Consider the following 14029-nt stretch of genomic DNA (forward strand, 5'->3'; position numbering starts at 1 on the left):
AACAGCTGTTTCAGTAGAGTAGTTCTTTCTGAAACCAAATTGCATATTGTTTAGACCAGGGTTGCAGGTATTCAGGTGTGTTGTTAACTGCTGTAAAACTACCTTCTCTGCAACCTTTGAAATTACTGGTAATATACTTATTGGCCTATAGTTATTTGGTTCATGACGATCTCCAGACTTGAAAATGGGAGTGATAACGGCATGCTTCCAGTTATCAGGAAAACAGCTTTGTGTTATTGAGAGATTGATTAAGCGTGTGATTGGGAGTGTTAGAGTGTTCCGATGTTTCTCTTTGAGCATACTGTCCATCTGAAAAGCGTCTTTACTTTTAGAACTTTTTAAAGAACCAATAATCTTTTTAGTTTGTGCTTCATCAGTGATGTTCAAACTGAAGCCCGTGTCATTTTCAGTACGTGGGCCAACTACAGGCGTAATGTCATCTTTCTTAAAAAGATTGCCTAACTCATAGACAGACTCAATAAAAAATTAGTTAAAGATGCTTGCAATGGAACCATTATCTTTGATTAACTTGCCCTGAGATTTTAGGTGTATGTCTTCTGCGTGACGTCCTTCTCGCCCTATGAGGCTATTGATATTTTTCCAAATTTCTTTACTATTTCCTTTAGCTTCATTTATTACTTGAATATAGAAACGGGACTGTGCTAATCTCATTTCATTAACCACTTTATTCCTCAAACCTTTGTAAAATAAAATGTCTGTATCTCTCTTAGATTTCATGGCTTTTCTAAAGGCTAAATCGCTTTGTTTCATCAATTGCCACAAGGTGTCGCTAAACCAGGGCAGGGTTACTCTCTTTCTCTGTTTTCTCTCGGACTGCACAGTAAACTTCTTTCTAACAGTTTTCAGTTTGGCTAAAAATAAGTCGCAGCCATGATCCAAGTCCTCTGTGGACAAAACATCCTCCCAGTCCAGACCGTTTAACTCACTTTCATAAGCAAGTTGTTTAGTTTTGGGTATGTGCGATATCATTTCTGCGTGATGTGGTGTGTTCTTAAATCTATTTTTAGTTAATTTTCTTGCTACTAGAGTTAAATTGTAATCAGACAGTCCAGTAAGGAGATTGTAACTTTTTGTTATTCTCTCTGGTTTGTTGGAGAAAATAAGATCCAACATTGTGCTTGAGCTTTTTGTTATCCTTGTTGGCCCTTTAACCAGTTGCTGCAGGTTATATTTATCTGTTATAGTTTTCAGTTTATTCCTTTTCCCTCTGTCTTCCCAGTTTAGATTAAAATCACCCACGATGATAATCTCTTTGTTTTGTTTACATTGTTTCAACATATTGGTAAGGACATTATAAAAAGAATCCTTTGCTGATGGTGGTCTATAGAAAGCAATTAAAGTGAATGACATTTGTTGACATAATATAACTTTTATGGCAACATGCTCTAAAGTGTCTGCTGCATCGAGTGTAATGCACTCACATTTAATATCGTCTTTGACATAGATCATAGATCATTTCAAGTCAAATCAAGACCACAGACGTGTATTTATTGTCTGATATTTTGTGTTTCAAACATTTTTACTGAGCCACAGAACATAATACATATGTCAGTAGTTATTTTCATCTCTACAAAAGAATAATAATAATAATAATAATAATAATAGAAATATATTCCTTTACTTTCATAGATATTAAACAGATAAAAGATACAGAATATACATTACCGGTCAAAATTTTTAGAACACCCTAATTTTTCCAGTTATTTATTGCAATTCAAGTCGTGCAAGCCCAATGAACAGCTTGAAATGGTACAAAGGTAAGTACTGAACAGCCAGAGGTTAAAAAAAAAGGTTTGGTTACCCAAAACTGTAAAATAATGTACATTTCAGAATTATACAGAAAGGCCATTTTCAGGGAAGACAAAGTGGGTTAACAATTTAAAGCTGTTCTGCAGCAATGAATGTTGAATCAGGCTTGAAAGCTGGTGCTACTAATTCCTACAGGTATTCCAACTTTTCTTGATTACTTATAACCCCCTCTGTCTGCATAAAAGCAGTGTTGGAACACACTGTGGTACCAGACCCTCATGAGCATCAGGTGAACAGTACCGTACTGCAGAAAGTAGTGTGTTGCTACAAAAATGTTGAGAAAAAGGCAATTAACAAAGGACGAGAGACAGACCATCATAGCACTTAAAAATGTAGGTCTTTCCTACAGAGAAATTGCAAAGAAATTCAAGGTGTCAGTGAGTACAGTTTTCTTCACCATCAAAACGCACTCAGAAACTGGGGGAAACTCTGACAGGAAGCGGTCTGACAGACCCAAAGCCACAACTGAATCAGAGGACAAGTTTCTGAGAGTTAACAGCTTGCGTGATAGGTGGCTCACAGGACAACAGCTTCAAGCACAGCTTAATAGTGGTCATAGTAAGCAAGTCTCAGTTTCAACTGTGAAGAGAAGACTTCGAGCTGAAGGTTTGACAGGGCGAGTTGCAGCAAGAAAGCCATTGCTAAGACGTCAGAATAAGACAAAGAGGCTCTCCTGTGCCATGAAACACCGCCATTGGACTACTGAAGACTGGAAGAAGGTATTATGGACTGATGAATCAAAATTTAAAATCTTCGGTTCATCACGCAGGAACTTTTGTATGCCATCGAGCAGGCGAGAGGATGGTTCTACAGTGTGACATCAACTGTCAAACATGCAGGAGGAAGTGTGATGGTCTGGGGCTGTTTTGCTGGATCCAGGGTCGGTGACTTGTACAGAGTGAGCGGCACCCTGAACCTAAAACGGCTACCACAGCATTCTGCAGCGCCATGCAATACCCTCTGGTATGCGCCTAGTTGGTCAGAGGTTTATCCTACAGCAAGATAATGACCCAAAACACAAGTCCAAGCTATGCCAAAACTACCTCAAGAAAAAAGAACAAGATGGTAAGCTTGAAAACATGGAGTGGCCAGCACAGTTTCCAGACTTAAACCCCACCGAGCTGGTTTGGGATGAACTGGACAGAAGAGTTAACGCCAAGCAACCTACAAGTGCCACACATTTATGGGAAGTTCTGCAACAGACCTGGGAAGAACTTTCTGAAGAATATTTGATTTCTATTGTAGAAAGAATGCCACGAGTGTGTTCAGCTGTTATATCTGCCAAAGGTGGCTACTGTGATGAGTCAAAAGTTTAGAATACATTTTGGTCTATAAATTGACTGATTTTTTCCAGGTAATAGTCAGACCCCATGTATCTCTGTAGAAACAGGAGCAAATTGCCCCAAAACATAAAAATCTTTTGATAATATATTTTATTTAAGTTTATAATTGTTGTATAATCGCAATATTACATTTGAGGGTGTGCTTTAACTTAGTATTGGCACTTTAGTGCTGCATCACTGTCAACCTTCAGCGCCTGGAAAATATCAACAGTCTATCAAGACTTCATCCTGCCAGGCGGATATGGAAAAACATCACACCGTAAAGGGCCAGGCAGAGGCCGGGAGAGTGCCCAGGTATCAAAGGCAACCTCAGGGTTTTAGACAACCTGCTGAGTTCAGAAGAGGGCCTGACCGGAGGAGAACTCCCTGGGTACCACCAGAGCGCCGCACCCCTGTGAGAGAAATCTCCAACCGAGTTCCTCAGCAGTGTGTGAGTAGTGACACAAATCTGACCACCGAGCCTAAGGAAGATGACGAGATGACACATTTAGATGTACTGAATATGTCAAGGGGAAAAAATGATGGTATTGTGGTAGAGGCCTCCACCCAGGCCACAACACAAGTCCCTCAGATTGAGTTTCAGCAACCCAGGGTGAGAGAGACCAAGCAGGCCACCACCCTCAAGACAGAGGGTGAGAAGAAAATGCAGGCTGAACCCTGCAACGAGGTAGATGCTTCACCCCAGCAGGCCATGATTTATGTCTCTGAGCTAGAACATCAGCAGTTCCAGAGACAAAGAGACCGCATCACTCAACTGAAGAATGGAAATGAGGCTTTAGCAGCTGAGATGGAGCAGTTAAAGAAAATGCTCCAGATGAACAAGACTCTTCATGATCAGACCGAGCAGAAGAGGATGGACGAGGTGAAGGACTTGGAGCTTCAGTTTTTAGAGAAGAAAGCCTCTGAAATTGAAGCTGTCTGTAAAGTCGAGAAACTGAAGATAACTCTCCAGAGACAGAAGGACAGACGGGTAGAACAAGACGTGCTTCTGGCTCAACAGGAAGTGGACATCACCAAACTGAAGACTGCACTGATTCAGACACAGGACGAACTAAAGAGTCATCAGCTGCGTAGGCAGGAGGAGAGGTCACTCCTCAATGAAAACCTTAAAGACATCCAGCACGCCCTGCAGGAGAAAAAAGCTATGCAGGAAAGAAAACAGCAGATGAAAAGGGTCGAGAAATTGCCCTCTCTGGAAAAAGATTCTCCCAGTTCTTTAAGTAAACTGGAGGCCACCATATCCCCCCAAGCAAATCCCCCAATGAACAACTCATCCTCCATGCCTACCCCCCACCCAATCATCACCTCGTCCTAAAATATGCCCAACCCTGGTTTTCATCTGTTTACTCCAAATTAAAAACAGAGATAATGGGCAGTCACTTAACATCGTACCCAAATATGCCCAACCCTGGTTTTCATCTGTTTACTCCAAATTAAAAACAGAGATAATGGGCAATCGCTTAACATCGTACCCAAATATGCCCAACCCTGCACTGTAAACCCGAAAAAGTTCAGAATACTCAAAAAAAACAAAACATTCGTAACTGATTACATAAGAACTTTTAAGTTATGCTAACAATTTTTGTTTGAGTTACACTTTACTCAAAAAATTTGTGTTCAGTTGACTTAATATATATTCTAAGTGCAATATAATTTTTTAATTCCCTTAACTTAATATGTATGTTTTCTTCATACTTAAATATGATCGAATGATACTTATAAAAACTAAATTAGATAGACTTGAAAAAATCAACTGTACACAATGTATTACATCAATAGTATCTACTCAAAATATTACACCTTAATGAACTCAAAATATTTACCACTTGCCAGGCGGATATGGAAAAACATCACACCGTAAAGGGCCAGGCAGAGGCCGGGAGAGTGCCCAGGTATCAAAGGTAACCTCAGGGTTTCAGACAACCTGCTGAGTTCAGAAGAGGGCCTGAATGGAGGAGAACTCCTTGGGTACCACCAGAGCGCCGCACCCCTGTGAGAGAAATCTCCAACCGAGTTCCTCAGCAGTGTGTGAGTAGTGAGACAAATCTGACCACCGAGCCTAAGGAAGATGACGAGATGACATATTTAGATGTACTGAATATGTCAAGGGGAAAAAATGGTGGTATTGTGGTAGAGGCCTCTACCCAGGCCACAACACAAGTCCCTCAGATTGAGTTTCAGCAGCCCAGGGTGAGAGAGACCGAGCAGGCCACCACCCTCAAGACAGAGGGTGAGAAGAAATGCAGGCTGAACCCTGCAACAAGGTAGAGGCTTCACCCCAGCAGGCCATGATTTATGTCTCTGAGCTAGAACATCAGCAGTTCCAGAGACAAACAGACCGCATCACTCAACTGAAGAATAGCTAGCTCTGCCATTGAACCATTATCTTTGATTAACTGGCCCTGAGATTTAGGTGTATGTCTTCTGCGTGACGTCCTTCTCGACCCTATGAGCTATTGATATTTTTCCAATTTCTTTACTATTTCCTTTAGCTTCATTTATTACTTGAATATAGAAACGGGATTTGCTAATCTCATTTCATTAACCACTTTATTTCCTCAAACCTTGGTAAATAAAATGTCTGTACTCTCTTTAGATTTCATGGCCTTTTCTAAGGCTAAATCTCTTTGTTTCATCAATTGCCACAAAGGTGTCGCTAAACCAGGCAAGGGTTACGCTCTTCTCGTTTTCTCTCGGACTGCACAGTAAACTTCTCTCTAACAGTTTTCAGTTTGGCTGAAATAAGTCGCAGCCATGATCCAAGTCTCTGTGGACAAAACATCCTCCCAGTCCCAGACCGTTTAACTCACTTTCATAAGCAAGTTGTTTAGTTTTGGGTATGTGCGATATCAATTCTGCGTGATGTGGTGTGTTTCCTTAAATCTATTTTTAGTTAATTTTCTTGCTACTAGAGTTAAATTGTAATCAGACAGTCCAGTAAGGAGATGTAACTTTTTGTTATTCTCTCTGGTTTGTTGGAGAAAATAGAGATCCAACATTGTGCTTGAGCGTTTTGTTATCCTTGTTGGCCCTTTAACCAGTTGCTGCAGGTTGATGTTTATCTGTTATAGTTTTCAGTTTATTCTTTTCCTCTGTCTCCCTCTTCTTCCCAGTTTAGATAAAATCACCCCATGAGAATAATCTCTTTGTTTTGTTACATGTTTCAACATATTGGTAAGGACTAGAAAAAGAATCCTTTTGCGATGGTGGTCTATAGAAAGCAATTAAAGTGAATGACATTTGTTGACATAATATAACTTTTATGGCAACATGCTCTAAAGTGGTCTGCTGCATCGAGTGTAATGCACTCACATTTATATCGTCTTTGACATAGATCATAGATCATTTCAAGTCAAATCAAACAACCACAGACGTGGTATTTATTGTCTGATATGTTGTGTTTCAAACATTTTTACTGAGCCACAGAACATAATACATAGTCAGTAGTTTTATTTCATCTCTACAAAAGAATAATAATAATATAATAATAATAAATAATAATAATAATAATAAATAGAAATATATTCCTTTACTTTCATAGATATTAAACAGATAAAAGATACAGAATATACACTACCACCGGTCAAAATTTTTAGAACACCCTAAGTTTTTCCAGTTATTTATTGCAATTCAAGTCGTGCAAGCCCAATGAACAGCTTGAAATGGTACAAAGGTAAGTACTGAACAGCCAGAGGTTAAAAAAAAAGGTTTGGTTACCCAAAACTGTAAAATAATGTACATTTCATAAGTATACAGAAAGGCCATTTTCAGGGAAGACAAAGTGGGGTTAACATTTAAAAAGCTGTTCTGCAGCAATGAAGGTTGAATCAGGCTTGAAAGCTGGTGCTACTAATTCCTACAGGTATTCCAACTTTTTCTTGATTACTTATAACCCCCTCTGTCTGCATAAAAGCAGTGTTGGAACACACTGTGGTACCAGACCCTCATGAGCATCAGGTGAACAGTACCGTACTGCGAAAGTAAGTTGTTGGCTACAAAAATGTTGAGAAAAAGGCAATTAACAGAGGACGAAGAGACAGACCATCATAGCACTTAAAAATGTAGGTCTTTCCTACAGAGAAATTGCAAAGAAATTCAAGGTGTCAGTGAGTACAAGTTTCTTCACCATCAAAACGCACTCAGAACTGGGGGAAACTCTGACAGGAAGCGGTCTGACAGACCCAAAGCCACAACTGAATCAGAGGACAAGTTTCTGAGAGTTTTAACAGCTTGCGTGATAGGTGGCTCACAGGACAACAGCTTCAAGCACAGCTTAATAGTGGTCATAGTAAGCAAGCTCAGTTTCAACTGTGAAGAGAAGACTTCGAGCTGAGAGGTTTGACAGGGCGAGATTGCAGCAAGAAAGCCATTGCTAAGACGTCAGAATAAGACAAAGAGGCTCTCCTGTGCGCATGAAACACCGCCATTGGACTACTGAAGACTGGAAGAAGGTATTATGGACTGATGAATCAAAATTTAAAATCTTCGGTTCATCACGCAGGAACTTTTGTATGCCATCGAGCAGGCGAGAGGAATGGTTCTACAGTGTGACATCAACTGTCAACATGCAGGAGGAAGTGGATGGTCTGGGGCTGTTTTGCTGGATCCAGGGTCGGTGACTTGTACAGAGTGAGCGGCACCCTGAACCTAAAACGGCTACCACAGCATTCTGCAGCGCCATGCAATACCCTCTGGTAGCGCCTAGTTTGGTCGAGGTTTATCCTACAGCAAGATAATGACCCAAAACACAAGTCCAAGCTATGCCAAAACTACCTCAAGAAAAAAAGAACAAGATGGTAAGCTTGAAAACATGGAGTGGCCAGCACAGTTTCCAGACTTAAACCCACCGAGCTGGTTTGGGATGAACTGGACAGAAAGTTTAACGCCAAGCAAACTAAGTGGCCACACATTTATGGAAGTTCTGCAACAGACCTGGGAAGAACTTTCTGAAGAATATTTGATTTCTATTGTAGAAAGAATGCCACGAGTTGTGTTCAGTGTTTATATCTGCCAAGGTGGCTACTGTGATGAGTCAAAAGTTTAGAATACATTTTGGTCTATAAATTGACTGATTTTTTCCAGGTAATAGTCAGACCCCATGTATCTCTGTAGAAAACAGGAGCAAATTGCCCCAAAACATAAAAATCTTTGATAATATATTTTATTTAATTTATAATTGTTGTAGAATCGCAATATTACACTTGAGGGGTGCTTTAACTTAGTATTGGCACTTTAGTGCTGCATCACTGTCAACCTTCAGCGCCTGGAAAATATCAACAGTCTATCAAGACTTCATCCTGCCAGGCGGATATGGAAAAACATCACACACGTAAGGGCCAGGCAGAGGCCGGGAGAGTGCCCAGGTATCAAAGGCAACCTCAGGGTTTCAGACAACCTGCTGAGTTCAGAAGAGGGCCTGACCGGAGGAGAACTCCTTGGGTACACACCAGAGCGCCGCAACCCCTGTGAGAGAAATCTCCAACCGAGTTCCTCAGCAGTGTTTGAGTAGTGACAAAATCTGACCAACCAGAGCCTAAGGAAGATGACGAGATGAACACATTTAGATGTACGGAATATGTCAAGGGGGAAAAAATGGGATATGTGGTAGAGGCCTCCACCCAGGCCACAACACAAGTCCCCAGATTGAGTTTCAGCAACCAGGGGTGAGAGAGACCAAGCAGGCCACCAACCCTCAAGACAGAGGGTGAGAAGAAAATGAGGCTGAACCCTGCAACGAGGTAGATGCTTCACCCCAGCAGGCCATGATTTATGTCTCTGAGCTAGAACATCAGCAAGTTCCAGAGACAAACAGACCGCATCACTCAACTGAAGAAGGAAATGAGGCTTTAGCAGCTGAGATGGAGCTTTAAAGAAAATGCTCCAGATGAACAAGACTCTTCATGATCAGACCGAGCAGAAGAGGATGGACGAGGTGAAGGACTTGGAGCTTCAGCTTTCAGAGAAGAAAGCCTCTGAAGTTGAAGCTGTCTGTAAAGTCCAGGAACTGGAGAAAACTCTCCAGAGACAGAAGGACAGACTGGTAGAACAAGACCTGCTTCTGGCTCAACAGGAAGTGGACATCACCAAACTGAAGACTGCACTGATTCAGACACAGGACGAACTAAAGAGTCATCACAGCTGCGTAGGCAGGAGGAGAGGTCACTCCCTCAATGAAACCTTAAAGACATCCAGCACCGCCCTGCAGGAGAAAAAAGCTATGCAGGAAAGAAAACAGCAGATGAAAAGGTCGAGAAATTGCCCTCTCTGGAAAAAGATTCTCCAGTTCTTTAAGTAAACTGGAGGCCAACCATATCCCCCCAAGCAATCCCCCCCAATGAACAACTCATCCTCCATGCCTACCCCCACCCAATCATCACCTCGTCCTAAAATATGCCCAACACCTGGTTTTCATCTGTTTACTCCAAATTAAAAAACAAGATAATGGGCAATCGCTTAACATCGTACCCAAATATGCCCAACCCTGGTTTTCAATCTGTTTACTCCAAATAAAAACAAGATAATGGGCAAGTCACTTAACTAAACAATCATGTACCCAAATATGCCGCAACACCTTGCACTGTGAACCCGAATAAGTTCAGAATACTCAAAAAAAAAAAAAAACATTCGTAACTGATTACATAAAACGTTTAAGTTATGCTAACAATTTTTGTTTGAGTTACACTTTACTCAAAAATTTTGTGTTCAGTTGACTTAATATATATTCTAAGTGCAATATATTTTTTAATTCCCTTAACTTAATATGTATGTTTTCTTCATACTTAAATATGATCGAATGATTTATAAAAACTAATTAGATAGACTTGAAAAAATCAACTGTACACAATGTAGTACATCAATAGTATCTACTCAAAATATTACACCTTAATGAACTCAAATATTTACCACTGCCAGGCGGATATGGAAAAACACACACACGTAAAGGGCCAGGCAGAGGCCGGGAGAGTGCCCAGGTATCAAAGGTAACCTCAGGTTTCAGACAACCTGCTGAGTTCAGAAGAGGCCTGAATGGAGGAGAACTCCTTGGGTACACACCAGAGCGCCGCACCCCTGTGAGAGAAATCTCCAACCGAGTTCCTCAGCATGTGTGAGTAGTGAAGACAAATCTGACCACCGAGCCTAAGGAAGAGACGAGATGACATTTAGATGTAGTATGTCAAGGGGAAAAATGGTGGTATTGTGGTAGAGGCCTCCCACCCACACCAGTCCCAATTGGGTTCCGCCCAGAGAGTGACGGGCGCCACGCAGGCAGGCCACCCACCCTCAGACAAGGGTGAGAAGAAAATGCGGCTGAACCCTGCACCGAGGTAGAGGCTTCACCCCAGCAGGCCATGATTATGTCTCTGAGCTAGAACATCAGCAGTTCCAGAGACAAACAGACCGCATCACTCAACTGAAGAATGGAAATGAGGCTTTAGCAGCTGAGATGGAGCAGTTAAAGAAAATGCTCCAGATGAACAAGACTCTTCATGATCAGACCGAGCAGAAGAGGATGGACGAGGTGAAGGACTTGGAGCTTCAGCTTTCAGAGAAGAAAGCTCTGAAGTTGAAGCTGTCTGTAAAGTCAGGAACTGGAGAAAACTCTCCAGAGACAGAAGGACAGACGGGTAGAACAAGACTGCTTCTGGCTCAACAGGAAGTGGACACACCAAATGAAACTGCGCACTGATTCAGACACAGGCACGAACTAAAGAGTCATCACTGCGTAGGCAGGAGGAGAGGTACTCCTCAATGAAACCTTAAAGACATCCAGCACGCCCCTGCAGAGAAAAAAAAGCTATGCAGGAAGAAAACAGCATGAAAAGGGTGAGAAATTGCCCTCTCTGGAAAAAGATTCTCCCAGTTTCTTTAAGTAAACGGGAGGCCACCATATCCCCCAAGCAAATCCCCCAATGAACAAACTCATCCTCCATGCCTACCCCCCACCCAATCATCACCTCGCCTAAAAATGTCCAACCCTGGTTTTCATCTGTTTACTCCAATTAAAAAACAAATAATGGGCAATCCTTAACATCGTACCCAAATATGCCCAACCCTGGTTTTCATCTGTTTACTCAACTCAATTAAAAACAGAAGATAATGGCAGAGCACTTAACATCGTACCCAAATATGCCCAACCCTGGTTTTCATCTGTTACTCCAAATTAAAAACAAAGAATGGGCAACGCTTAACATCGTACCCAAATAGGCCCAACCTGCACTGTAAACCCAATAAGTTCAGAATACTCAAAAAAAAAAAAAAACATCGTAACTGATTACATAAGAACTTTTAAGTTATGCTAACAATTTTTGTTTGAGTTACACTTTACTCAAAAAATTTGTGTTCAGTTGACTTAATATATATTCTAAGTGCATATATTTTTTAATTCCCTTAACTTACTGTATGTTTTTCTCACTTAAATATGATCGAATGATACTTATAAAAACTAAATTAGATAGACTTGAAAAATCAACGTACACATGTATTACATCAATAGTATCTACTCAAAATATTACACCTTAATGAACTCAAAATATTTACCCACTGCCAGGCGGTATGGAAAAACATCACACCGTAAAGGGCCAGGCAGAGGCCGGGAGAGTGCCCAGGTATCAAAGGTAACCTCAGGGTTTCAGACAACCTGCTGAGTTCAGAAGAGGCCTGAATGGAGGAGACTCCTTGGGTACCACCAGACGCGCGCGCACCCCTGTGAGAGAAATCTCCAACCGAGTTCCTCAGCAGTGTGTGAGTAGTGAGACAAATCTGACCACCGAGGCCTAAGGAAGATGACGAGATGACATATTTGATGTACTGAATATGTCAAGGGAAAAAATGGTGGTATTGTGGTAGAGGCCTCTACCCAGGCCACAACACAAGTCCCTCAGATTGAGTTTCAGCAGCCCAGGGTGAGAGAACCGAGCAGGCCACCACCCTCAAGACAGAGGGTGAAGAAAATGCAGGCTGAACCCTGCAACGAGTAGAGGCTTCACCCCCAGCAGGCCATGATTTATGTCTCTGAGCTAGAACATAGCAGTTCCAGAGACAAACAGACCGCATCACCACTCAACTGAAGAATGGAAATGAGGCTTTAGCAGCTGAGATGGCAGTTAAAGAAATGCTCCAGATGAACAAGACTCTTTCATGATCAACACCGAGCAGAAGAGGATGGACGAGGTGAAGGACTTGGAGCTTCAGTTTCAGAGAAGAAAGCCTCTGAATTGAAGCTGTCTGTAAAGTCGCAGGAACTGAAGAAAACTCCTCCAGAACAGAAGAGACGGGTAGAACAAGACTTGCTTCTGGCTCAACAGGAGTGGACATCACCCAACTGAAGACTGCACTGATGTCAGACACAGGACGAACTAAAGAGTCATCAGCTGCGTAGGCAGGAGGAGAGGTCACTCCTCAATGAAAACCTTAAAGAATCCAGCCACGCCCTGCAGGAGGAAAAAAGCTAGCAGAAAAGAAAACAGCAGATGAAAAGGGTCGAAGAAATCGCCCTCTCTGGAAAGATCTCCCATTCGTTAAGTAAACTGGAGGCACCATATCCCCCCAAGCAAGTCCCCCATGAACAACTCATGCTCCAGGCCTACCCCCACGCACCCAACAGCACCTGTCCCTAAAATACCCAACCCTGGTGTTTCAATCTGTTTACTTACTTCTCCAAATTAAAAAACAAAGATAATGGGCATCGCTTAACTCGTACCCAAATATGCCCAACCTGCCACTGTAAAAAACCCGAATAAGTTCAGAAAACTCAAAAAAAAAAAAAAAAACACATTCGTAACGATTACATAAGAACTTTTAAGTTATGCTAACAAGTTTTGTTTGAGTGTACACTTTACTTCAAACTTTTTTGTTCATTGAATATCTATGCTAAAGGTCAATATAGTTTTTACATTCCCTTCACTTAATATGTATGTTATTTGCTTCTCCTTAAATATGCGTGAATGCTACTTCGCACCCGCAATTAGATAGACTTGAACACATCACGGTCACCCAATGTATTACATCAATAGTCTCTACTCAAAATATTCCCTACCACCTTCATGAACTCAAAATATTTACCCCTTGCCACTTAAACGTTAGAAAAACGCCCTGGTTTCAGTTTATAATCTCAAATAAAGCAAGCGTGGAAGGACCAGGGGCCGCTCAAGCCGTGATTCGGCTCATGGAACAATAACGGGGTTCTGGCCCCCCAAATACATGCCAAAAAAAGTAACGGTAACAGGTATTGTATGATTATGCAAAGGCAACATCATCCGGCAATAAAAGGTTATTGACGAAGTGTTTCTGTCAAAGTCTTCCAATAATGTATTACGGGTATAAACAGCACCTTGGAAAGCTACCTTTTAAAAAAGCATTAACAACTTTTACATTTCAATTTTTGTTTTCAATATATGTCAGCTTAGTAAAACTGTGAAATGTCGAATAAATTCAATGAGCACCTGGAGCCAAACTTTTTTTTTACAAAGATAATGTATCATTAAAATCATTTAAATTTAATTACGCACCTCAGGGATGACAAACTTTCGCCTGTCCTTCCAACCGTTTTCTCCAAAAAAACAAAACGAGAAGAATAACTGCAAAAAGCAGCATCAAAAAGCTACATTTTGGGCACCTGGAAATAGAACCACTGCTAAACAAATAATAAAGTAAGAAAATAAATCTAATTAAATAAATAACTAATTGCCATTAACAATGAGGGCATACTGATCAATGAGGTTCAAGAGGCAGTACAATAAAATAAACAAAAAATGTACCTCTCATTCTAAACTTATAAAAAAGCCCACTAGCATCGAAAAATGCTTCAACATTTTAACAGACATGTTTATAATAGCAGACACAATCTAAAAAAAAAG

General features: G+C 41.2%; 2 protein-coding genes across 3 annotated transcripts in view; both read left to right on the plus strand.

Annotated features, from left to right (window-relative positions):
• The window catches only part of LOC104939586 (inter-alpha-trypsin inhibitor heavy chain H3), a 42636-nt gene that overhangs the window by 3020 nt on the left and 25587 nt on the right, over nucleotides 1-14029 (plus strand). The gene's annotated exons all lie outside the window — the stretch shown is intronic.
• Nucleotides 3319-11243, plus strand: LOC113745921 (GRB10-interacting GYF protein 2-like). Of its 2 annotated transcripts, XR_003462490.1 has the most exons (3): nucleotides 3319-4504; nucleotides 4585-4638; nucleotides 11204-11243. XR_003462490.1 is itself a non-coding variant. In XM_027279670.1 (2 exons), the coding sequence occupies exon 1, from the start codon at nucleotides 3415-3417 to the stop codon at nucleotides 4486-4488; it is 1074 nt and encodes a 357-aa protein (XP_027135471.1). In that variant the 5' UTR covers nucleotides 3319-3414; the 3' UTR covers nucleotides 4489-4504; nucleotides 4585-4663. The 2 variants fall into 2 exon arrangements, 1 of the variants encoding a protein (XP_027135471.1); XM_027279670.1 differs by lacking the exon at nucleotides 11204-11243 and having other exon boundaries at nucleotides 4585-4663.

This window comes from Larimichthys crocea, chromosome VI, assembly GCF_000972845.2.
Source record: "Larimichthys crocea isolate SSNF chromosome VI, L_crocea_2.0, whole genome shotgun sequence".
Taxonomy (NCBI): Eukaryota; Metazoa; Chordata; class Actinopteri; family Sciaenidae; genus Larimichthys; species Larimichthys crocea.

What these genes read in the sequence shown, in the direction of transcription:
- LOC113745921 (XM_027279670.1), top strand. Translation starts at nt 3,415, where the DNA reads ATGGAAAAACATCACACCGTAAAGGGCCAGGCAGAGGCCGGGAGAGTG.